Below are 25,979 nucleotides of genomic sequence, written 5' to 3' on the forward strand. Positions count from 1 at the left end.
GAGTGAGACTCCATCTCAAAAAAAAGTGGGGGTTGGTCTTGAGATTTGCTTCAAGGCTGTCTTGTCATCACAGGGCCAGGAAAGGAGCCGGGGTTGGGAGGGACCCTTGCTGTCTGAGGAGGGCCCAGCACATCCTGGCTATCTTAGTAGGGTGCACTCAGGCTGGTATAGGGGGAAGAGGAGAAAACAAATGCCTTATGAGTTGAGGATCCACTCTGAGGCTGGCTCTTCAGGTATGTGCCTGTGAGGGAGATGCTCGTGTCCGCTCCAGCTCCTGAGCGAGGTGACAGAGACAAGGCCCTGTGGCTTAGCGAATGGTAGCACTGGGACAGGAGCCCAGGTTTGTCTGATTGCCAAGGTCCAGCTGTTTCCACTCCACCAAATGCTCGGAACTGGGCCAAACCTTGGGAGTCAGAGCTTCTAGACTTGGCTAGAGCCATTAGCCCGTCCCTTTGAGCCACCATCTTGGGGCCTGTGAGGACCACCTGCTGGACCAGTCTCTCTGGGGCCTGTAGCACTGCAGATCCCCATGGGCGGGTCCATCAGGGAGATGGCTGCAGCATGCTGTGATGATCGAGAGCCTTGCTCCTTCTCCCGACTTGCCAACTGGGCCACCTCCAAACTGGGAAACTCCCAAGAGCATCATTGGAAGGGAGAAGTGGCCTTTGGGATCATCCATATGGCACTCCCAGCCCATGTGGCTGGCCGAGCGTTTATTTATTTTTTTAGTGTTTTATTGAGACAGGGTCTCACTCTGTTGCCCAGACTGGAGTGCAGTGGTGCAACCTCAGCTCACTGCAGCCTCTGCCTCCTGGGTTCACGTGATTTTCCCACCTCTGCCTCACAACTGGCTGGGACTACAGGCACACACCACCATGCTGGCTAATTTTTCTATTTTTTTTTTTTTTTTTTTTTTTAGTAGAGACAGGGTTTTGCCATGGTGCTCAGGCTGCTCTCAGACTCCCAGACTCAAACAATCTGCCTGCGCTGGCCTCCCAAAGTGCTGGGATTACAGGTGTGAGCCACCGCTCTCAGCCTGGCAGTGTTTAGAGTGAAGTTTTGCAGCACGTGATTCATCTAGCAGGGAACCCAGGCCGAGACCACAGGTGACCAGGTCATCCTGTCAGGACAGACAGATAGGTGTGATGGGGGAGGGGCAGGCGGAGTTTTAGGACTGCAGAGACTTGACAGTTGAGACCAGACATCCCAAACAGTGGCCCAGGGGACAGTTGTGGTCTCCATAGGGATTTCGTTTGTCCCACATGGTTTTATTTCAACTAGTTGCCAACACTTAAGAGCAAGCAGAGTGCAAATAAAAATCTGGATTTCAAGTTTCTCTTAATTATGTCGAGGCCCAACAACACATGGCGCCAGTTATCTCCAGCTGGGCAGCACCTGCCCCTTTAAGGGCCATGGTCACGGCTGACGTGCTCAGCACTTGCCACCAGCCCTCCGCTAACCGCCACTGCTTCTCTGTGTGCCAGGCGTGTTCCAAGCACTGCTTGCTCTTCTGACAGCCCTGTGGGTGAGTCTGGACTCAGTCCAGGCCCTGCTTTACAGCCCTTATGTCATTCCTGCGTCTCAGAACCCCAGTCCTGTCCACCCCACAGCTGCACTATTGTACAACTGTGTCTTCCCAACACCTCAACACCTTATTTCAGGTTCTTGGGAATAATGTGAAGTGGGTAAGGCACAGGGGACTCCCTTTCAACAAGTGAGGACACAGGTTAAATGCATGAGGGCGAGTGCCAGTGCCCCAGTAGGACACCAGCGGAGGGGACAGCATCTGGGGCGGAAGATGAACAGATGAAGAGCAGGCCAAGGTAACGAAGCTGGACAGTGGTGGGCAACTAACAGCTTGGGTCCCCATGCCAAGCCAAACAGGAGTCGCATGGCTCTGTGGCCTGCCAGATTTGATGGGGCAAGCAGGGGACCTATCCCACTGATGTGGGCTCATGGGAGAGAGGGTGGGCTTACCTTTTCTGTTGAGTTAGCTCTCATCCCCGAACAGACGGGTGGTCAAGAGCATGGGGCAGAGGAATGGTGTGGGCAGGGTGAGGGCAGGATGAGGGGCCCCGTGGAAGGACCCTGGAGGAAGAGGACCCTGGAGGAAGGGGACAAAGTGCCGGCAGCTGAGAAGAGGTGTGATTGAAGGGTAAGACCCCACTGCATGGATCTGAATCTCAGCTCTGGTATTTAGGAGCTTTGTGATCTCAGGCAATGTACTTTGACATTCTGTGCCTCAATTTCCCCTCTCATGAAGTGGGGATGATAAGCTGTTATGAGGATGACAGAATGGTGCCTATAGGATGACCATTATTATTACTTATGAGGGACCATGGGCTACCTTAGGGTATCGTAAAGCTGCCAGAGAGGGAAAGAGGGCAGCGGATGGGGGATGAAGGGATAAGTGCCCCAAACCCTTTATGGCTCTGTAACAATGTGGCATGGCAGTTTATTCCTGCCTCCATCCTCACTACACCACCCATGTGCATAGCATGCCTAGGAATAGGGTCGGGGCGGGAGGAAAATGCATTTGCAGTGGAGGCAGCTGTGATGGAGAGGAAACCTTGCTAGGGGACCTGGATTCCAACACCAGCTCTTCCTCCCACTGCCTCCTCTCCCCATGCCTTCCTGGGAGTTTCTGTTTGGAGTTTGGGCCAGTTGGCAAGTCGGAAACAGGAGCAAGCGTTTCCCCACCACATCACAGCACCCTGCGGCCACCGCCCAGATTGATCTGCCCAGGGAACTGGAGTGCTTCGGGCCCCAAAAAGGTGGAGAAGCAACAGTTGCTACCGGCCAGGATGTGCACTCTCTCTAGATCTCCCATCCTCATGCTTCAGATGGAGAAGCCCCTGCCCATCTCTCCTTCCTCAACATTGGTGTGAGGATCCAGGGCATGTGGCTTACACAGCTGGGGAGTGACCAGCACGGGCAGCCACTCCTGCTGTTCCTGCAGGACCTGCTTTGCAGTGCTTGGCTCTGCCTGTGAGGCCAGGCCAACCCCCACCCATCTCGAGAAGGCAGGGAATCTGGGCTCTTACCATCTCCCCCTTTGGTCCCGGGTGGCCCTAGAAGGAGAAGAGGGTGAGTACCAGGTGTGCTGTTTGTGGCCCAGATGTTCAACCCACTGTCCCCCATGCTCCTCCCTGCCCCCTGGGCTCCATTTGTGCCTTTTGGCTTGTGTACTCCTTCACCCAGTCCCTAAGGCAAGGTTATTTGCTCACTGCTCCTCACTGGGCCTCACTAGCAGCTGCCTGCCCTTCAGAGAGCAGAGGTGGGGGTAGTCTCCTTGGACCCCGACCCTCACCCCATCCACATATCCAGGGTAGTTTTGGGGGATCCCTGGCCCTGTGACATGAGTAGAAATGATTGCCGGTGCCCCTTGGCTGCACTTAGCTTGCTGGTCTTTAGTTAGGGAGTGACTGGGCAGTACTAGAGTCCCTCAATTGAGAGAGGCGAGTGGTGGGGCCAGGCGTGGATGTTCATGGGGCTGCATTCCATCCACCCTGAGGGCTTTGGATGAATCATGCTCCCTTCCAGCTGACTTGCTCCTAGGACTGGGGAGGGGACTGCTTCCCCCCATGAACATTTGTGTCAGGGGACCAAGTCCAAAGGATTGAAATGAATGAAGAGAGGAGCTATGGCGGGAAGCAGTCTTCACATGGACTTGAACACGTGTGGGGTCTCAGTCAGGGAGGGAAGACCCGGATCTTGAGGACAGGGCCATGGAAGACACAGGTGCTCTGGAGCAGGGGCCAGCATGTACACAAGTAGACAGGCTTCTTAGACCAGCGATTACACCTCTGCAGCCTTCACTCTCCCCACTGCCTCCTGGCCTCACTCCCACCCCATCCAGAATCACCCATACCAGGGATGGCTCTCTCTTGGACTCTGAAAGCCAAGCTGAGCAGCTGGGGACCTGTGCCCTTGGGAAGGCCACTGGGGTCAGGAGTAGCTTAGAGGGCCCCCTCCTCCTCCCACTAGTGACAACCTTCAGCCCCAGGACTTTTCTTTCTAAGTAAAGCATCTTCCAAGGAGCCAGGATCTTGCAGAAGGACCAAGAGATCCAAGATCACTGACCTGCAGTGAGGAGGAGGAGCAAGTTCACTTACCGGTTTACCGTCCAGCCCAATGGGACCCTGAAACCAGAAAGGCCAGATGTAAAGACTGAGCATCACATGCCTCCTCCCAAAGAGGCTACCTGGGCAGTGGGGAAAAGCACGGATTCTGGATTCTGACAAGTTGGAGCTCAAGGCCCTGCTTGACCGCATACGTGTTATGTGACCATGGGTAAGCCTAGGCCTCAATTTCCCATCCTGAAATGGGGCTGAGAGAAACAGAACGTTCTACAAAGGGTCCTTGTGAGGAGGGAATGAAATGCTGGATGCCAGGGGCACAGCTCAAGAGAGAACCCAATGGGTGGCCTCCCCATTAATGTCAAAGACATCACCCTTGCCCTGAGTGCAGAGGTGGTGATGTGTCCCTAGAAATCAGGGTCTGGCCTGCACTGAGGCTGGGAAAAAAGGGGAACTTCTCCGTCTGCTCTGCCTGTCAGAACCTGTCTTAGGCCCCATAGGCAGAGGTCAAGGACACCCAGATGGCCACCCCACTGTTGGATCTCCTTTCAAAGCCCAGGCATAGGCTGAGCTGCAGGGTGATCTCCTGCAGGGCATCGTCCATTCCATATTCCCAGGTCATGCTGGGGCTTATCAGCCTGTGACTTCACTCACCTGGAGCTGGTCCTACTGCCCCTTATTTGTGTATTTGCTTCCCTGCATTTATTCCTTGTACCATGACCTGACTGCTGAGCTACTGTCCTGAGTTGGTGTCCATGAATGGCTGCAGAAGCAGGTCCTTAATGACCAGGGTTTGGGAGGGAAAGAGAGGAACCAGGGCTGACCTCAGATGAAGTTTAACCTAATCAGGCCTGCAGACCACCTGGGACACAGCTAACTTCAGCCTTCTCCACTTACCGGAAATCCAGGAAAACCTCGAGTGCCTGGTTGACCCTGGAAAAAAAAAAAACAAAAACAAAAAACAAACAGGAGACAAGTAAGGTTGAGCAAGCAGGAGACGCAGCCAATCCCTAGCCCTCCAGTTCATCTGTGCTCCCATCCCTCTCACTCTGTGTGATCATCCTTGGGGGACACTCACTGTGGTTAGCAGATTGGGAGGGAAGATGGAGAATGAGGAAATGGAACATCATAGGAAATCTCCTGCGGGGGCTGGGGGTGGGGAAGGAACAGGAAGGGGCCAATGTCCTTTGGGTCTACTTCCGGGAAGTGGCCCTGGAGAGCTCCTCACCACTGTGGATGTGTGGCTTGTAAACAGATGCATGGGACAGCAAGGTCAGCAGACACTCAGCCTGAAGCACACTGAACTCCTGGACTGCGATCATCTAAGCCCTTTTTTTATTTACATGGTCATGGCTCATGGCCACTTACCTAAGGATGGTTTGGCTATCAGAACTTGACCTTCAAAATGTGTGTTTCTAGCTAGAAAAGGTCAGATTGCTCCTGTTCCTCTCACCCTGGCCAGCAGGCTTCTCCTAGCAGTTGGGCAATGTCTGAGCATCCCTAATCTTTGTGGGATGCAGAGCAATCCATGCTCATTTTCCCGGAGGTGCAGAGTGCAACACAAATAAATATTTAGGGTGGAGACTAGAAGCAGGTTCACTGGTCACAGTCCAGTGGTTTACGATCAAGATTCAGGACAAAGGGGATGTGCTGAGATTAGAAGAAGCACAAGGCTGTGATGATGCAGGGCTGAGGAGGGATGACCAGGTGGTCAAGGGTGATGGAGAGCTAAGAAATGTGAGTCTTGTCACCCCTTTTCTCAAGGACCAGCAAGGGCTCCCTTCTACCATGTTCAAGGCCATACTTCAATTCCATCCCGATCAACCATGTTAAGTTCCTTTCCTGCCACATATTTCCATCTATTCTCTGCTCAGACACACTGGCTCACCTGCCGTTCACCAAACAAACATGCCCAGTTCTCAGCTTGGGGTCTCCTTTGGCTGACACAATTACAATCTCTTCCCAAGCATGGGCTTTCTAGACTGGCAGACTAAATTCTAATCCTGCCTCCAACTATGGCTGTGTGACCCTGAGCAGGTTGTCTAACCTCCCAGAGCCTCAGTTTCCTCATCTATAATATAGAGATAACTGGAGATAACAGTGTAACCCCATAGGATCATCAGATCAAATTTAATTATGTTTGTAAAGGCTATTGAAATGGTAGCTGCCATCATCAGACACTTGTTGAATTGAACTAAACAGGAAAGCTCCAGAATAGAGGAAGGTTGCTGTTGGGCTCAATATGTCCTGGGATCAATGAAAGTTTGTCCTTGTCAAGCAGCAAGTTTTAGAATCAGATCCTCTCCAGAAGATTTCTCTGGATTCATCTGCTATGACCCAAAAACATCTCCAGGCTGCTAGGGTCCTTCTTGAAGCCACGAACACAAGTGCCCAGTGGCCTGTGCTCAGGGAACACGTCAGCTGGGTGGGATGGGCACCCCGCCAGGTGGATGCCCTGGTTCAACAGGGAGCGAGTTAAAGTTTTCCACAGGCTTAGGATGGGTTTGTGGCAGCCATCCAAAAGGGCACAAGGGAGGAGATCCCATTCATCTATCGGAAGGGGCTCTGGCTTTTCTCCTCTCAAGGATAAGTGATGCTAAGAATAGACCAAGGAGAAAACCCGGAAACCATGCAATGTCATCTCTGAAACCTCTCAGTGTAAACTTTCTGTAAACTACTCTGCACACCAAGCAGCCTGAAGGAAAGGTCAGGAGTAGAGGAGTCCAAGAAACATCTTCAGTCCCGCTAGGGACAATGTTTACGTGGTAGGGATAATCACACAGTTTGCTAATTACAGAGCCCGCCCTGGTAGCAGGATGAATCTCTCCAATCCAGGACCAAATCCAGGGCTAACCAAGGCTTTTTCAGAGATCTTGGGAACTGTTGTCATGAACCAAGTGGAAACTGGGACGCCACTTTCTGGAAAGGCTGGGCCTGGGAAAGGCATTTAGGGAGACTTGGAAGTAGACTTTAATTTATATCTCTTCAATTATATCCTGAGGTTAGACATCACTTCCAGTGTTTCTCTGCCTGTTTCTGTTTACCAGTGTTTTCTGCTAGGTTATTTGCTTTTCTTCCTACTGATTTGAGTGAAGCTCTTTGTCAAAAATAAGTCTCCGATAATCATATATGTGGTGACTATTCTTCTAATTTGGCGTTTGTCTTTTTGTTTCTGGTATGTTTTATATTTATATAGACAAACTTAATAAACTTCTCCTATGGCATTTGGGTTTTATGCCATGTTGAAAAGGGCCTTCCCCCATTCAGAATTATAAAATGTTCACTCATGCTTTGTCTTTGTATTTTATGGTTTCAGGTTTTATATCTAAATATTTTGTTCATCTGGAAATTATTCTGATATAATGAATAAATTGGCGTTAATAATAAAAAAAACCGACAACTCTCTTTCATTTTACCTTTTTCTAAGTGGCGTATTGGTTGCCCCAGCATCATTTCTTGAACAATTGATCTTGCTCTTCCTATTGTGAAATGAGGCCTTTGTCACATACCAAATGGACACATGCATTTGGCTTCGTTTCTGCCCTGCCCATTCTGTCCATATGTTCATGTAAATGGTCTTGTTTTTATAATACATTTTGGTATCTAGTAGAATTTTGTTGGATTCCCAATCTCATGAAAAACGGACAGAGATTAGGATCACATTAAATGCACAAAAAAACAGATGTATTTGTACATTAATTCATGGTTTACTATTACACCCTTCTGTACCAGAACAAGGGAAATAAGCTTTACATTGACCTCTGAAATTGTCTCCCTTAATTCAAGGTCAGAGCAAAAAGGGAGCCAAAGGGGGTCTCCACTTCTGAAAGTGGATCCCTACTCCTTCCTGCCTTTCTCCTACTGGCAAATACACAGACAGAAGGTTCTTGTTGGGAAAAACCCACCAGGAAGACCCCCTTCTCTTATTTGACCCGAAAGATGGTCAGTTGTGTCTCTGCCCAGGGGCTGCCTCATTTTTTTATCTCCCTCACTCCAAGTCAGTACCAACAAGACTCCATGCTGGTACATGTTTAACCATTAGCTGGGTGGGGGAGGGTGGAGAGGAGAGCCCTGCATTGCACAGCATTTGCCAGTGTCTGTGGTGTAAATACACCCACCATAGCTGATTTCAAGCTACCAACGTGAGGTCACTGAACACAGTTGGGAGGAGGTGAGGTGTGCATGGTCCACTCTTGCCAGGGATGGCTCAAGCCACTGGGTAATGGGGGTCAAAGTCAGAGGCTGCTGGGCCTGGTTAAGATTCCTGGTACGATAAGGAAGCCAGCTCTGGCAGACCACATGCTCTGACCTCCAGCAGATGACCGTTCCTGTTGGACATTATGGCATCTCTAAGTCATCACGCTCAAATTAAACTCGTCTCCCCTGGTAAAGGAAACTCTTCGTCTTTACCAGGGGAGACGAGTTTAATTCCTTCTGGGGAAGGGGACTCTGTTACTCAAGTCAGAAATGTGGCATCATTTTGAGCTCCTGCTTCTCCCTCAATCCTCGTTTTTTATCATCACTAAATCCTCCAATTCCATCTCCAAAACAGCTTGCAAGTCCAGCCCTCCTGGCCAGCCCACTGATTCTACTCCAATCCAGGACTTGGCTGTTGCAAGTGCTTTCCAGCCAGCCTCCCACTGCAGCCTCTTCTAAATATGCTGCATCCTGGGCCTTCTAAATCCTTTTAAATTGCAAATCTGCCTATGTACTATATCAGCCTAACACAACCTACAGGCTCTTCACACCCTCAGGACGAAGCCCAACCCCTGACCATAATGTAAGGGCTTCTCACTGGTCCTTGACTACAGTTATTATCCCCTCCTCCAGGAAGCTTTCCCTGCCTGCCCTCCTCCCCCAAGTCTGGTGCCTCCTCCTTGTGCCACAGCTCTCTAACCAGCCCCTGGCTTAGTACTTGCTGTCTGCACTGTCATGGATTATGTGCTTGCTGATCTCTCCCACTAGATCGTGTACCCAGAGGGCAAGCTGACTGAGGTCAGGTTTCCACTGTCTATGCAGCACCTAGCAGGCACTGGGCTCTTAACAAACATGAATGGAGTGAATTACACACTCGGTAGGTGTGTCTACCTGGTGTGGGGTGGCTCCTAGTGGATGAAGACTGGAAGTTCAGATATCTCCTGGCCCCAGAAGAGAAACTGGGGAGCTCAGAGAGGGCATGGGCCCCCTTTGAGATGGGGCATTTCCTAGGACTGGCAGATCCCCTGCCCAAGGCCTGCTGGGCCTGCCAGCATCTCGGGGATCCAGCCTCGCCATCGGTTTAATGAGCCTCCCTTAAAGTCAACATGCCCCAACACTGTACTCCAGCTTGCTTCATTAGAAAGTGTAGCCTCCTCCAAAGTGCTTGGAGGGGTCCCCCCTTTGCTTGGACCATTTATCAAGTTCCAAGAGGGGAGGCAGGTGGCCCCTGAGAGTGGCAAGGCTGGCTCTTATTAGCAGCATCTATCCTGGACCTTTCCTGGCTGAGTGGAAAGCCACACATTCTTCATCATCCCTGGCTGCCACCAAGGACGCCCACTTGACCTCTACCCATTAATGACTAAATGGACTCTTTGTCTTCCCCCATCCATGCTCCTGTTAGCTCAGGGCGGCTTCCTGGAAGGAGCTGAGGAGGTTGCACCTGCTGTCCAGTGGGGAATAAGCAGGGATGGCTCCAGCCACTGGGTGATGGGGGCCAAAGTCAGAGGATGCTGGGCCTGGTTATGATCCTCGGTACGGTAACACCTTTCCTGGTGCCAATGTAGTCACCCGCCTGGAGGATTTTCTTTCTCCTCAAGTAAATATCCTTTTAAACGGTAGCGTTTCAAACGCAGAACAGGGTGTTGAGGCAAGAATGCAGGCTTTGAGATGAGGCTGACCTGGCCAAACATGAGCTCAGGAACTTACTAGTTGGGGAACCACAGGTTAGGAAACTGTTTTCTCCTCTGTAGAATGGGCTGGTGGGTCCTGCCTTACAGCTGTGAAGGAGACCTACCGTGTGATAGGTGCCTGGGAGACAGACACTCTCACTGCTACCTGAACGGAAGGTGCTTTACACCATTCGAGTCAAATCCAGTGCAGCAGGTATGTTTCTGATTAGGTATATGTGCTGGGCTGAGGCCAGGAGGAGCAGAGGCCAATTACTGCCCTGAACACGTCTCCAGCAGTGGAGCTTTTCAGTAACTTTTCTGTAGCCTGTTGACATAATTTGCCGAAAGTGTGTTAGAGGACCAGTGGGATCCACACAACAGAACATCTGAAGGCAGACAGAGATGGCGGCCCAGGGTAGGGCCTGTGTGCTGTGTTACTCCCTGTCCTCCTAACACACCAGGCTCGGTCCTCTATGTTCCAACCGGGAGGACTGACTGTCTTCTGTTTCTATGACCTTCCCATCACCACCTTCATCAGGACCAGCTTGGCCAGGGCATTGGCGCTGCGCCTCCTCCAGTACACAGGAGGCCCAAAGCCCATCAGGGCAGCCACTGTGTTAGCCCAGGAGCACATGCCACAGTGACATCAGGCCTGGCCAGTCCATGGTGGCAGCAGGGGTCAGAAGCAGACTGGAGCCACATAGCCTGACTGAATGCTGAGCTAGCAGTGTGGCCACACGCCAGCCCTGTGGCTTTGGGCAAGTCACTCAGCCTCTCTGTGCCTCAGTTTTCTCATCTGTGAAATGAGGGCAATCACAGTCCCGACATCATGGAGTTCTTATAAGGATTAAGTGAGTGAATATGTGTGGAAGTCTGAAGGCCGCCACAGAGGAAGTGTGAAGCATGGTCATTATGGTTTGAGCCCAGAAGAAAACCTTGCTGTGAAGGCCATGTCTACTCAGCCCTGGACCATCCAAGTGATGCCTCCGACCCAGCCCCTGACTGGTCTGCCAGCCTGGCTCTCCTGTCCCTGCTCTCCCTCCCAAACTGGCTCCAACTCTCAGCTCCCTGCACTGGTCACAACCCTTTGCTTGGCGTTCAGCTCACTGTGGGCCCCTTCTCTTGGATATAACTTAGCCTTTTGTTCTCCGCTCTCTCTCCCACCACGTGGGTCTCAGTCTCCCAGAGGCTAGCCCTCCGCTCCCACCCCTCACTGAGCACGATGGGTCTGGAAAAGTCCAGAAGGTGGAGTCAGCAGCCTGTTGTGCTGCTGTGGTGAGGCCAGGGCTCCTCGGTTCTAATCCCACCCAGCCTCTACATGGGAGACCCCTTCCCCTCTCTGAGCCTCAGTTTCCCTTTCTGAGAGGGCTTCGTTAGACCATTTCCCGGATCCTTTCACCCTGCCATGTGGTGATGTTATTACAGCCCTGTGGCTCAGCGCTCTGGGAAAGCAACAAGCCCTTCCTCCCACAGCCTTGATATCTTGCTGGCTTCATCACCCGCACCTCTGTTTTAGTCCCTGAGGAAGCACATCTCAGGGGAGCCTCACGGGTTTCCTCAGGCTCCCAGCCAAGGGGTGGAGGGTGCTATGAACACACAGGACCCAGCACTGCACGTCCGAGAGGGTGAGTGCGGGCGGGGCCTCTGGCAAGACCAGGAGTGCGTGCCTGGTCAGTGAACCCCAACTCATATCTGATCCGTGGGCTTCCAGAAACAAAGGCTTGTTCCCCGGAAAGCCGGATCACCCCATCCGGAGGAGAGTGAGCCTTTTCTCCCTTCTGTCTGTAAACAGCAGGGCCGCCTCGCAGCTGCTGTAGTTTCGTGGCTAGAGGGCAGGTCCCTCAGAACTTCCCAGGGGGCTGTAATTTAGGTATATTTAGTCAGGCCACTTTCCTTAACATCAACATTGGCACGGAGGCCTGGTTGGGCTGACCACATCACATGCGGTGGCCTCCCCACCCAGGGGCACAGCCGCCCTCGCTGTCCCCTCATCCTCAGCCTAAAAGTCCTTTTCATCAACTCACCCATCCCCCCCACACCCCGAAGAAGAGCAAAAACAACTTACAGGGGGACCGCGGGGACCAATGATGGACAGCCCAGCATCTCCAGGGGACCCCTGCAGGGCGAGAGGAAAGGGGAGAGGGAGCAAAGGGCAGGGAGTATGGAGAAGAGGAGCCGGAAAGAGAGGAGCCAAAGGGAAGGAGTTGGCAGGGGGTGGGAGCAAGACGCTGGCATCCATGGGACAGGAGGAGGCGGCCAGGGGGTGTGGAGGGCCATGAGGGGATCAGCAGAGGCAACACAGAGGGAGCATTCGGGACGGGTTGGGAAGGGCAAGTAGTGGGGAGCAGCAGCAGGAGGGAAAGGAGAAGAGGTGTCAGCGAGAGCACAGGACATGGGGTTCCGGGGAAACAGGGTGATGTGACCCCAGGCCGGGGAAGCAAGAAGGATAGGATCCATTGCAGTGGTGGAGAAAAGGGAGGCACAGGGAGAGAGGGAAGACTTAGCAAGGGTGCCCAGTCCTGAGCCTCTCCCCGGCCCAGCACTGGATGCTTTCCAGCCCTCCAAATACCCATCTGGCTGCATACCCTGCAGCTAGCCAACAGGGATCTGCCTGAGAAGGGGGCTGTGAAAACAGAGGGTGGGGACACAAGCAACATGCGTGCTGTGTGGACCCAGCATCTCTGACCCTGAAAGGCTGAGCTGCCTCAAATTTCCTAGTCCTGGTTTCAGAATGACACGGAGGGGTGAAGGTTGGGGCAGAATTGTCAGCTCTGAAAGGAAGGCAGATGTTGCTGAATGAGGAGCTCAGAGTGCTGTCAAGGGTGGCTGAGCTAGCTAGACAAGTGCCATGTGTATCCCTGAGTTCAAGGTCTTACTCTGCCAGGAAAGTCACAAAACCTCTCTGATCTCACACCTCCTCTGTGAATAGGGATGCTGAGAGCAGTTCTGCCGCTCTTATGGAAAACGCATTTTGGAAAATGTCATGCCTCACATGCAGGGGAGGTGTGATTTCAAATTAGTCACTGTTTATGTCATGGCAATAATACAATAATTTTTATACAAGGCAGTGTAGTGTCATGGTTAAGAGCCAGAATGCAGCTGGGCACGGTGGCTCACGCCTGTAGTCCCAGCACTTTGGGAGGCTGAGGTGGGCAGATCATGAGGTCAGGAGATGGAGACCATTCTTGCTAATGTGGTGAAATCCCATCTCTACTAAAAATACAAAAAAATTAGCCAGGCATGGTGGCATGTGCCTGTAGTCCCAGCTACTCGGTAGGCTGAGGCAGGAGAATCCCTTGAACCTAGGAGGCGGAGGTTGCAGTGAGCCGAGATCATGCCACTGCACTTCAGCCTGGTCAACAGAGCAAGACTCCTTCTCAAAAAAAAAAAAAAAAAAAACAGCCAGCCTGCCTGGGTTTGAAGCCCAGCTCTGTTAGCCACCAGCTGTGTGACCTTGGGAAAGCGGCTTAATGTCCCCATGCCTGTTTGCTCTTCTGCGAGGATACAGACAGCACCTGCCTCATAGGGTGGATGTGAAGATGCCATGCGATAATGTAAAGAACTTAAAAGAATGCCTGGTCCATGGAAGGGGTGATGTGTCTTTCTCTTCGGTGGTTTAGCCCCTGCCCAATGCGGAGCTAACAGTCTAGTTCCATTTTGGGGACAGAATAGCATGGGAGCTAGGGGCCCTAGCCTTGGAGTCAGACACACTGGGGCACCTCTCCAGCTCTGCCACATTCTAGCTGTGTGACCCCGAGCATGTGACTTGACCTCTCATCTGTGCCTCATGTAAATGGGAATATTAAAGCTTCCCTGGAAAGGTTGTCAGTGCCAGTTTGGAAAACAGACAACATACTTAAAACTGCACCTGACACAGTTTGTGTTTAACACATGGCAGCTGTATTGTAATTGTTGAGGTTGTTATTTAGGAGACGGAAAACTACTGCAGAAAGACTGCATTACAGGCAGGGAAGTATGGAGCCGGGCCCTGGGAGGCCTGGCTTGGAGCCCCTGCTCATCACGACTGCTGTGCGACCTTGGGCGAGCCCTGGGCCCTCCTCGGGCGTCAGATGAGCTTCCTCTTCTGTAGGGTGAGCTCCTTAGAAGTGTTGTGCTCAGCCAGGCGTGGTGGCTCACGCCTGTAATCCCATCACTTTGGGAGGCTGTGGAGGGTGGATCGCCTGAGGTCAGGAGTTTGAGACCAGCCTGGCCAATGTGGTGAAACCCTGTCTCTACTAAAAATGCAAAAATTAGCTGGGCATAGTGGTGCGTGCCTGTAATCCCAGCTACTTGGGAGGCTGAGGCTTGAACCCAAGAGATGGAGGTTGCAGTGAGTTGAGATCATGCCACTGCACTCCAGCCTGGGTGACAGAGTGAGACTCTATCTCAAAAAATTAAAAAAAGGTGTTGTGCTCAGAAATCTCTCAAGAACTCCCCGGGGCTGATGTTCCAGGATGGCTTCTGGGGTTATGACTTCTCAGGGGGACTCTACTCTATAACCTCGGGGGTCCCCCTGGGGGCAGTTCCAGCTACACTAAATTGCAATTGGCCAGAGCGGTGAGGCCACATGCCATCAGGGCAGAGCAGGGAGACCTGCTCAGCTGGGAAAGCTGGGACTGCCGCCCAGGAATCCCAAGACTGCTGCCCGATGGTATGGAAGCTGTTAGGAAACTGGGCCATGAGAGGCTGAGGGCAGCAGTCCCTGCCAGCAACTTCTGCTGGGGCTTTCATCGTGGGAGGAGGGTGGAGAGGCTCCCCATCAAGAGTCCACCTGGAGGAGGAAGCTGGGTGCAGGGCAGAAGGGGAAAGAGTGGACTTACCTTCTCGCCTGGTTGACCCTTTACTCCCTGGGGCAGCCACATGCAACACAGGGTACAGGAAGAAAGAAGGAGGGAGAGAAACAAGAGGGGATCAGAAAAAGGCACTCACACGAGAATCCGTGTTCATGGCACAATGACCAAACAGAAGAAATCACCATGAAATAAGAAACAAAAATAAAACACAGATGCTGACACATGACAGGTCCACATCCAACAAGCACAGCATGTGGCATGTGGAAGTGGCCGCTTCAGATAACTGAGAAACAAGGCTGGGGCTGCAAGAGGCCCTCTTGAGGCATGTGTCTCTGTGTGTGTGTGTGTGTGCGTGCGTGCACGAGAGAGAGAGAGAGAGAGAGAGAGAGAGAGAGCGCGTGTGAGAGTGAGCGCGAGCGCCAGATGATGAAAGAGACAGAGACAGAGATAGAGAAAAGAAAACAAGATCCCACCTAAGTCAAGAAGTCTTCCCCAGCTGGGCACGGTGGCTCACACCTGTAATCCCAGCACTTTCAGAGGCTGAGGAAGGTGGATCACAGGGTTAGGAGGTCAAGACCAGCCTGACCAACATGATGAAATCCCATCTCTACTAAAAATACAAAAATAATAGCCGGGTGCAGTGGCAGGAGCCTGTAATCCCAGCTACTTACTCAGGAGGCTGAGGCAGGAGAATGGCCTGAACCCAGCGGGTGGAGGTTGCAGTGAGCCAAGATTGTGCCACTGCACTCCAGCCTGGGAGACAGAGTGAGACTCCATCTCAAAACAAAAAAAAAAAACAGAAATCTCCAGAAGCCATGGCCCCAGCTGGTCAGGGTACTCTGAGGTTGGGGTGGGGATGGGGGAGAATTGCCCCAGGGATGTGTTGTGACACTGGTGTCTAGGACGTTTGCATGTCCAGCTGAACACCAGTAACAAAGCTTTGCCAAGCTAGACAAGCCCAGAGAGAGTCCTTGGGGCTGGCCAGGCAAGGTAGAGGGAGGGGTCATGGAGAAACACAGGAGGCCAGAAGGCAGGACATACACCTCTGGAAGGATGGAGCATGGGTCAGTGAGGCAGCAGAGGCGGGTTAGGAGGCCAAGGGTCCCTTGCAATCACAGTGACCAGTAGATGGACAGTCCACCCTGCTCTGGACAGGCCAATGACGCCACCTCTGGTAAACCCCAGGGATGACCCAGGCATGTCACACCTACTGGCCACCTCACTCCTAATCAGGTGGCTCATGCCAGGACCCCTCCTGGGCAGCCAAATGGGCCCATTGTCACATTTAAAATAGCACCAGCAGCCAGAGTGGCTTGAAAATAGGCCCGCCAAGAAGGAAGTGGGGATACCTCCTGCAGGTCCCTTCCTTCCCCCCGCTGCTATGGGGCACAATACAGCTCAGGGGGACACTTCCTGGGGGGAGGTGTCCAGAGGGCCCAAGAAGGAGGGAAGGAGGGGGAGGCCAGAGCTGCCACTTTGCATTTTGCAGCCTTCCCTGTGGGCTGGTCTCTGCACTCAGGGAAGAAACTCATGAAACTTGCCTACTGGGAGCAGGGACTTTGGGGTCCCACAGTTGGCTTGGGTACAAAACCCAACTCTACCCTATCTCAGGTGCAGTGAGTCTCAACATCTTCATCTGGAAGACATTGGCTTAGAGGGCAATGGTGGCTCAGGTGCCTGGCTCAGGCCATCGAGAAAGGATGGCTGAATCATGTTTCCCTGCTCTGTACAGAACCTCTGACAGCTTGGGTGGACTGAGGATCTGGAGTTAGAGAACGAAAGAAAAGAGACAGGGCCGAGCAGCAATTTCACTATGCTCTGGTCTGGGAAGTGGTGGGAGAGCTTCATGTGGGGAGGCCCAGGGCTCCCAGCCTCTATGCCTTGATAGACAGGTCTTGAGTGGGCCCTGGAGAGAGCTCTGTGACATGGAACACTTGTCCTGAACTCTAAAATATCCCAGGCCTCTGGGGCTTCATTCTAAGGATCAGACTCTTCTCAGAGCTGCAAGGCCAATGGGGGTGGGTGGTGAGTGGGGAGCAAGGCCAATGGGAGTGGGTGGTGAGCGGTGAGATCCTAATATTGTCAGAATCAAGAGCACAGGTTTGGAGTTGGGCTGTCTGAGTTCAGATTCCTGCTCAGCCACTTCCGGTGTGACCTTGGGAAGGACATTTAGCTTCTGAGCCTCAGTTTTCTCATCTGAAAAGTGGGGGTGGAAACTGTGCCTACCTCATGCAGTTCTTGTGAAGCCTGAGTAAGCTAACATATGGAAGGATCTTAGCATAATGCCAGCAAGCAGTTAGGGCTAGCAAGGGTCAGCTATCCTTTGAATGCCTTTTCTCAACCTCTGAGCACCAGCAGGCTCACACTAGGCGTGCAAATTCACACAAGGATGCCACACTCACTCCTACAGCCAATCCCATGAGATTCGAGCCAGAGCTGAGAATGACATGGGGGTGGTCAGGAGTCCTGGGGAGCCAGGTGGAGGCGGAGGCAGGGGCTGATGGCTGATGGCAAGTTAGGAGTCACGGGGGAGAGCAGCTGAGGCCATGTCCCAGTTGAGGCTGGGGAGTGGTGAGGGTGGGGCATGGCCATCACTACCTTACGCTCTTTATAGCCCTTTGCAGACACTCAGGGCCTGCTGCTGGCCTTCCCGTTTCTGGGAAACACCCTCTCCATCAAACATTCTCATCTCCCCTTCTCCATCTTCACTTTCCAGCAGGAAACATGGAATGTTTTAACTCTTAGCCTCCTCGTGAGGACTTGGAGGTTCCACCTGGAACCAAGCCCTGTCTTCACCATCCCTTAGTGCATCTCTGTGTACAGAGAAGACCTCTGGGAAGCCTGGCTCCACCGAGAGGTAGTTGTAGGAGGAGCTGTGCATCTGAGGGTGAACTGCCAGCTTTGGGGGACAGCGTGGGAGTCCTCCCAGTGTTGAAGCTGTTTGTTTCTCCCCTGGTCCCCAGCAGGTGACTGGCAAAGGGCTTTGTTTGTGCAACTTTGTTGGGTGTTCCCTTTGCTGTGGCAGCTCTCTGGAGAATAAAGCCATATTGTGGGGTCTGAAGGACTGGAATAAAACTTTCCTTCTCCTTCCTTGTCCCTCTCTGAAGCACACCGGGGCCTGGGGAGGGGACAGTGCTGACCCTCTCCTTGGGGCTGGGGTAGACAGTACATTGCCATTGTTTAGAGGACAGGCCAGCATGGAGAAGCAAGCAATGGCCAACTCACCACACGTCCAGGCATCCCAATGGCACCTTTGTCCCCCTGATGATGAAGGAGGCAGAAACAATCAGATGTGGTTGGAACCAGGCTAGCATGTGAAGAATCCCACAGGCAAGCTGTACACCTGATTTAGGGCACAGCTAACCCAGTCTGCAGCTGGGACGGCATCCTGTATGATGCTCAAGCATCATGTAAGTGCACTACCTATGCAGCCCCCAAACACTATTCGGCAAGTGGCCACTGCTATGGCTATGTATACTTAGGCATGAGAGTTGTGGAAAGAGTACTGAAGGAGGAGTCTGGTCCCAGCCTGGGCCTCAGTTTCCCTATGCCTATTCAAGGCCCTTGCTCCCTTAGACTTCACTGTTGCATCGATTCTAGCAATGGCCAGGATGTGCCTCATCTTTATCACGCACAACTTCAAGGCCCAGAGCAGGGTGACTGGCAGCTCCCATGTGACAGACGAGTGAATCACTTTCCTCGGTCTATCTCTGCCAGGGCTGGAGAGCAGTGCTCCTCCCCAGCCCCTGGTTTGAGAAGGCAACAACTAAAGTCTTTCTCCACTCCTCCTTCCTCGCGGCCACCTCCAGTACTGACAGGAAGGACCAAGAGCCATGTGGATTCAGCTGAATCATGAGTTGCAGATGCTCCAAGGGAAATGCTTTGTTTTGTAGCCAGGGGTTACATCTTCTCACTCTGGAAATCTGCTTATTAAGTTTTGTTCCTCCTCCTTTTGGTAGAAAATATTTTTTTGCAATCATATGCATGCAGACATCATAAAACCTGGGGTGGGGTCTAGAGTTTGCTATGAGCTGAAGGATGGAAAGCAATAGGGTGTGGAGATTAAGGTGGTTTGTCTGGCCTGCTGGGCAGGAGGGGACTGCATGGGCATTTCTGAGGCGACTCTGCATCTGCTAACCCCACTGAGGCACAATGCCTTGAGGAACAATGAACATCCACAATGTATGTGAGACATGCCTGAGAGAAGCAACCATTTCTGAAATTAGGCTCTTAAAATTCACGTATATGGTCAAGACCAATGGTGGCTTTGAGTAAAATGTTCCACTTTTGCTAATGAATGGCAGGCTAGCAGTGCAGATTAGAAGCACCGACTATTCTCTTAACCTCGAGTGTCAGTTCTGTTGGGTGGGGGCGATAAGAGCTTCTCTCTCATGGGATTGCTGGGAAGATGCCATGTGATGCTGTCTCTGAGAAGCATGTGGCCCCTGCCTGGCCTTTGGTATTGAGTAAACGGCATCTGCTCAATACCAGATGTCAAGCCTAGCACAGCCGTGGGCAGGTGCATTTCATCAGCATGTCTATATGCCACACCTTTTGCTTTGTGCACCACGGGCTCACATCCACAGGCTTTCTGAGGGTTACTCCTAGGTCCCCTTACACGGACGCATCAACAGGACCATGACCCACAGATCTGAAACCGACTCTGCCTGTGAGGGATACCAGGCCAGGGCTGGCCATCAGCTGTGGCAGCCCCACGGTCCAGTCACTCTTGGGCTTTCCAATGATATTTCAGGATGTGTGTTTTGGTTTCTTTTTCATTTCTTTTTTGAAACTAATGCTCTTTGCAGTCCTGGCCATAAAATGCTTGGGTTAGGGATGGGTGTGGAATGGCCAGAGACTGGAAACTATGTGCAGCAGCCCCTGCTCTGCTAATTGCCCCCTAAATGCTTTTTAAAGGTGGATGTTGTAAGAAAAAACAAAGTCTGCCCACAGTCCCCTCGGTCATCTGATGTTTCCCCTCCTTGGATTTCATGGAACCGATTCACCCATCCTCCTCTGCACTGGGGCTCTTACTGGGAGAGTTTCCATTTGCAAGACTGAACATTCTCCCATATGCATTTCATTAAGACAGCCACTGCTAGGCATGAATTCTAGAAGCTGTTGGATTCGTCCAAAGATTCCAGTATAATCCATGTCTAAAAGGGGAGTCATTAGGTAAGAGGGATGCACAGAAGGGTCTGGAATTTTATGGATGTGGTCTTGGTACAGAGAGACAGGGTAGACTGCTGCAAGCCCCAGGCCGGGGTGCCCTTCATACCAGATCCCAGCCCCCTAACTGGCTGTAGCATCTTGCCTGGGTCACTCCCCATCTGAGGTCCCATGGTACATATAACCAGTATTCAACTCATCCATGCCCCGGGCTAGACTCCACCCAGCAATGTCTTAGAAGACTCTAAAGACGGTTTTCGGTTTTCGAAGGTGGAGCACAGACCACAAGCAACAGCAGAATGGAATGGTGTGTGATGATACGGGCCTCTAACAGCTCCCCACCCGAAGCTTGGACAGATGGACAAAGTATTTTACCTTCCTGAGTCTCATGTATAAAACAGATTTACAATCATACCCATTTCACCGAGGTGCTGAACAAGCCAAATGTGTGACAGGGGATAAATGCAGTGCCTGGCTCCTCTTAGGGTCTCAGTAAGAGATGGCTATCTCTTTTGTCCCAGCGTCTCCATGGTTACTTGGGCACTCCTTTGCACTGGGGCTCTTACTAGGAGAGTTTCCATTTGCAAGTCTGAACATTCCCCCACAGTCCCTAGAATTGGGACATGGTAATTGAGGGAAAACAAAGTTTATGAGTCCACTGTCTCACCAGCAGGTAGAGGAGAACAGTAATTTGAATGTCAGCTGGTGTGCAGGGGGATAGTCAGTGTGCCCATGGGCTGTCCGTCCCTACAGCTGCCCATCAGTCTGGAAATCAGTCCCAGCTTTGGAAGGGCCTGCATGCTGCGATCTGTCTGCTGGGGGCCCCGGGAGGGGTACTAAGGTCTGCAGCTGAAGATGCCCCAGTAGGGTCCTTTCTAGATATCAAAGGACAAAGGAGCTGAAGTAGCTTCACCCTAAGCTATACAGATCAGGGATTCTGGAGAACGGCCTGTCACCCAGATACACCTGGAGAAAACAAGCCACCCAACCTAGCCAGTCCTCAGACTGAGAAGGAGCACGTAAAATAGGCCCAAAGGAAAAAAGAAACAAAAATTACTTACTGGGAGTCCAGGCCTTCCAGTGGGACCCTGAAATGAAGAGTGAAGTTGCCATAGGTCAGGCAGGGTATTGTAACACATAACTGTCAAACACTATCCCAACCAGCTGTGTGACCTCGGCAAACCACTTAGCAAGCCCCTTGGGTGAGCCGTTGCAATTTTACGAACAAAATGAAGGAAGAGCCTTGATGCCTAAGGCTCATGAAGCTTCCTTCCATTTCTGGCTCTGAAGACAGCCCACCTGTGTTCACCTCTTGGCTCTGCCACTTACTACCAGGGAAACCTCCAGCAAGTGTCTTGGTCTCCCTGTCCCTTGGTATTCTCATCTTGAAAATGGAAGAATAATCATTACCTATCTGTTAGGATCAAATGGGAGAATGTATGTGAAGCTTTGAGCCCAGCAGCTGACATATAGCAAGTGCTAAATAAATGCAGCTACTACCATGAGTATCAGAAGAGGACCCGCCAGGGATGTGCGTGGGGCTGGCCTTGGTTTCTCCCTTCAGAGACCTGCTGCCACATTCAGTTTCTCTCCTTCCAGACATCCTGCTCTTCCCATAAGCCGGAGGCAGAACCAGGAGTGGGTCTTGGGGGGTTCCCTGGGAGACAAGTCCATCCTTGAAGGGCTGCTGAGAAAAGCTCAGGCAGCTCCAGGAATAAGTCACCCCTTCTAACCCTTGTTTGTGAGGACATCCCCTCAGCAGTGATGTAGTGACATCTGCCAGCTGGGGGGTCCTTGGGGAATCTGGGGCTACAGGCTTCATGGGGACAGGACTGGCTGCCATCCCGGTCATGTTGGTTTTGTCCCATTGCACTAAAATGTGAGGTCCTGAGGCAGGGACTTTCTTGTTTCATTCACTGTGTCCCCAGTGCCTCAGCAATGTGGAGCTCTCAATAGTCCTCAAGACACATTAACGAAGGAATCAATCTGCCTGCAGATGCCAGAACCTGGCAACACTCCTACTTTCCCAGGCCCCCACGAGGACAGCCCAGGCCCTGCGTCCCTAAAACCAGAACCTTAATGCTGAACCAATGCCCTCTTCCTCTCGCTTCTAAACTGCCTGTCCCCTAATGTCACAGAGTGGGCTGAGAAGTGGGGCAGTGACCTTCCAATTCCCCTGAAAATGTCTCTTGGAATGAAATGGGGTAGAAATAAATAATAAATTCATTAATAAAAATTCACAAAATCATAATTTCTTCCTTCAAATGTAATGTTTACCCAGACACTTGAGAGGCTGAGGCAGGAGGGTGGCTTGAGGTTAGGAGTTCATGACCAGCCTGGGCAACATAGCAAAACCCCATCTCTTTTAAAAAAAGAAAAAAAAAAAACATTTAAAAATTAGCAGGTGTAGTCTAGCCTGTAGTCCTAGCCAATTGGGAGGCTGAGGCAGGAGGGTTGCTTGAGCCCATGAGGTTGAGGCTTCAGTGAGCTATGATCATACTACTGCACCCCAGCCTGGGTGAGAGAGTGAGATCCTGCCTCTAAAAAAGAAAAAAATTAAACGTTTGCAAAAAACTCTCAGGGATCATCTAGGGAAGCCTCATGCTTTCAGGAGCAAATGAATTAATATATTCCAAGGAAAAATATACATATATGTAGCACACACACACACTCCTTACAACACTCATATGAGGAAGACACTATTTCTAATTTTACAGATGAGGGGACTGAGGCAGAGAGAGATTAAGTAACCTGCTGAGGTCACACAGCAAAAAGTGACAGTGCCAGGATTTGATTGCAGTTGGTCTGGCCCCAGGGCCCAGGCTGGTAATCACTGTTACACTGCCTCCATAAAAACATAGCAGTGTCTAACACACAGTAAGTGTTAGCTACTATTTCGACAAGGACCATATTCAACCAGGCCTGGCAGCTGCCAGCAAATATTTCCCTATATTCCTTCAGAGAAAGATACATCCCTATTTCCCTTGGTCATCTGTTTTCAGTCTCACAGCTCCCAACATTGAGAAATTCTCCCTTAAATAGAATCCAGGGATGGCCAATGGATTGGGAGTAATTGACTAATGGGTTATGTTAAAAAGCCTCCTAATTGATTAGCAATGTCTGCCAGGGGCATGACGGGTGGGGCAGTGGTGGCTGCAAATTTGCTTCCACCTAAATGGTTTCTCCTGCAGCTTTAATCCATCCTGCACGGTTGTGTTCTCCAGGCACTGGCTGAGCTTGTGCCCACAGGAACCTGGGTCTTCCTGTTGGAGGACAGAGCCAGCCCCCAGGATACACCCAGAGGGCAGCAGACAGGCATCTCAGACCTTCTCTCTCTGGTCATCAGCATTCTTCTTTTGCAGGAACCAGAGAGAACAGGGCTGAGGAGGTGATTCCTGCCCTGGCCAGCTTCCCATTTCTTCCTCCTCTTGCCTTGTGGTTTCAGCCAGCACTGGGCAAAGCTTCTCTTCTGCGCTGGACTCAGAAGGTGGAGAAAGCTACCTGGGCCTTTATCCTTCACTCTGTGGGTAGAGACTGAGACTCATCCCCTCCACCTCATGGTTCCCTTCAGCACAGACCCAAAGGGGTCTGTGAACAGTCCCCGGGTCAGGCCAGCACAAGGTCTCAGAATTCAAAATTCCTAATGAGGGAAGGACCCTCAAGTCAGACAGGGACTCAGAGCTGTCCTGGCCCTGAGGGTTAGGTGTGTGCAGGAGGCCCCAAGGCAGGGTGGGAGCAGTTGAGGGCTCCTGTGACTTCCTCTGAATAAGGCAGGGAAAACGAGCCCATTTCCAACAGGTGAAAGCTCTCTATGGCAGAGTTTATTTTGGAAGATGGATAATAGGAATTATCCCTCCAAACATGCCATAATAAATCATCCCTCCTTTCAAGCAATGACGTGACAGGCCTTGCCTCACTGTGACATGTCGAGGGGCATGGGATCCTCAGCGTGGGTGCAAGGGCCTTTCAGGGGACAAATGGAGTATTCAATAACGGCCTTTACTAAAAATTAGGCAGGTGGCTCCCACAGGTACAGATCAAGAGGAAAACCGCTATAGAAATGACTTCTCCAAGGAAGGGATGATGATAGGGCTGAATTGAGCAACCTTGAGAAAGATCTGATGAGAGGGCTGGGCCCTTTCAACTCCTATCTCCAGCTCCCCCAGCGCCCTCTGGTCTTTTGTTGGGATATGAAAGACAGGTACTCCTGTTCTCTGGATCCATTACTTCAGGGAGGCAGTCTCCTTGGGCTCTTCTCAGGTTCTCTGGAAGGCTCCACTCCCCGCCCCACCCTGGGCTTCCTAGCAAGGCCGGGAAGGAGCGAGGCACGCTGCCTGTAATTACGTGCTGTCTCCCAGTCTAGCCGGCTGACCCACTCTCTCTTACATAAGCATGGCCACCACCACCACCACCTGCCCAAAGTGGCTTCGCCAGAATGGAGCTGCCCACTCAGGGATGTGGACATGAGTCCTCTGGAGCAGACCACACTTGGAACCAGCTCGGTGACCTGTTTTCTGAGACCTTACAAGGAGCAGAACTGAGGAGAGATGACCTCTTTTCTTCTAATACTTGGTGCTTTTTTTTTTTTTTTTTTTTTTGACTCCAGTTGTTTCTTTGGGGCACAAAGGAACAGAGCTAATTAGAGGGAAAGCCACCCTTTCAGATTGAAATTTGGAGCCTACTTTGCCCTGGGGGCAGCCACTGTCTTGCCCTGGAGGGGTTCAGAGGTGGGTGAAAAGCAAAATGGTGCCCTCCTCCCCCCAAGAAGCATTCTGGAGGGACCCCTCAGGTGCCCATATAGGGCCCCCCAAGACAGCAGGAGCCCAGCTTTCAGTGCCCATACCCAGAACCCCGTTACCAACAGGTGACACAGGCCTTTCAGATGCATGAGACCCACGGCTTGAGTACTTACAGGAGGTCCTGAAAGAGAGGGAAAAATGCCTGGGTCAGTGTCATTGCTGTAGGGGCAGGTGGGAGGCTGTCTGGGAAGCAGTGTCCAAGAATTCTTCAGCAGAGGGGTTTCCATCAAGTCTTCAAAGATTGTCTTTTCCTGGCCCACTTTCACCAATACAATCTCTTCCCTCTTTATTTCCTCTCCATACTTTCATAATTGGATGAGAAATGCAGAGGCCAGCGCCCCAGGCTCATCCCTGCTGGGGACCTGCCAGTGACCCCTCTGCCTCAGCTTCCTACCCTACTAAATGGGCTCTTCAGGACCCGCCTAAAGTTGTTTACAAGGCTGCTTTGCAGAACACTGGATGGTGGGCACTGAAGCACACTGAGGAAGGTGGAAATAACAGACCCTGCAAAGATGAGGGTTGTTAGCACGCACGCCCCTGTGCGCACTGTGCCATGCCAGGGAGGAGCAGCAGGCAGGCAGGGGCAGGCGCGGCTGCTCATGGTGCACCCTGACTGAGGCCCATGGGTCCAGCCTGGTTTCTGTTTAACAGTGAGTTGGGCACGCCACCCCTCCAGGGTCTGCCACCCACAGCCTCTTTCTCAAAGCCCCTCTCGGGCTCCGGCCCCACCCTCCTCCATGCCTCTCTCGGTTCCTTTCTCTTCCTGGTGTCCACTCCTTGCCTCCCTCCCACGGCCGCAGCAGCAGACCTATCTCATTACTGGCAACAGCCAAGAATGACAAATTCAAGTGTTCCGAGAGGGAGAAAAAAGGAGTAGGGGTAAGGAGGAGGAGGGAAGGTTTAGAAAAGCAGCCCCAGAAAGATTGGGAAGGAAAAGCACTTCTGCAGAACATGAGCCACGAAACCCCCATGGCCCGCCCGCCCCAGTGATTCCCAGCTGGGTCTGGTGCGTCTGCCCGGCCCCTAGTGCCCTGGCCACGTTAACTCAGCTGCGACTCCTGTTGCTTCTTTTATGTTTGGCCAATAAAGGCTCCTATGTTCCCCGTGCTCCTCCCGTTCCCAGAGCCGGCTTCCTTCTCTCCTCCTTCATCTGTCCGTTCCCTGCCCTGGTCACCATCCAGGAAGAAACAGCCTCTTTCATGCTGGCCTCTGTCAAGCCATCATGTTAAGGGGGAACAAAATGTTTTAAATTAAAAGCAACAGAAAAAGTCA

General features: G+C 51.9%; 1 protein-coding gene across 11 annotated transcripts in view; it reads right to left on the minus strand.

The window, feature by feature from the left end:
- Nucleotides 1-24,949, minus strand: part of COL13A1 (collagen type XIII alpha 1 chain) — a 90,799-nt gene extending 65,850 nt beyond the window's left edge. For all 11 annotated transcript variants that reach the window (XM_078345677.1, XM_078345679.1, XM_078345678.1 and 8 more), the window contains exons 1-8: nt 24,821-24,949; nt 20,970-20,996; nt 17,965-18,000; nt 14,767-14,793; nt 12,012-12,062; nt 4,977-5,012; nt 4,116-4,142; nt 3,045-3,071 (exon numbers count right to left, since the gene is read on the minus strand). In XM_078345677.1, coding sequence (XP_078201803.1) covers nt 3,045-3,071; nt 4,116-4,142; nt 4,977-5,012; nt 12,012-12,062; nt 14,767-14,793; nt 17,965-18,000; nt 20,970-20,996; nt 24,821-24,934 — 345 coding nt within the window. In that variant the 5' untranslated portion in view covers nt 24,935-24,949. The remainder of the gene's footprint in view (nt 1-3,044; nt 3,072-4,115; nt 4,143-4,976; nt 5,013-12,011; nt 12,063-14,766; nt 14,794-17,964; nt 18,001-20,969; nt 20,997-24,820) is intronic.
- Between the last annotated feature and the right edge of the window lie 1,030 nt (nt 24,950-25,979).

Source organism: Callithrix jacchus, chromosome 12 (genome assembly GCF_049354715.1).
Source record: "Callithrix jacchus isolate 240 chromosome 12, calJac240_pri, whole genome shotgun sequence".
Taxonomy (NCBI): Eukaryota; Metazoa; Chordata; class Mammalia; order Primates; family Cebidae; genus Callithrix; species Callithrix jacchus.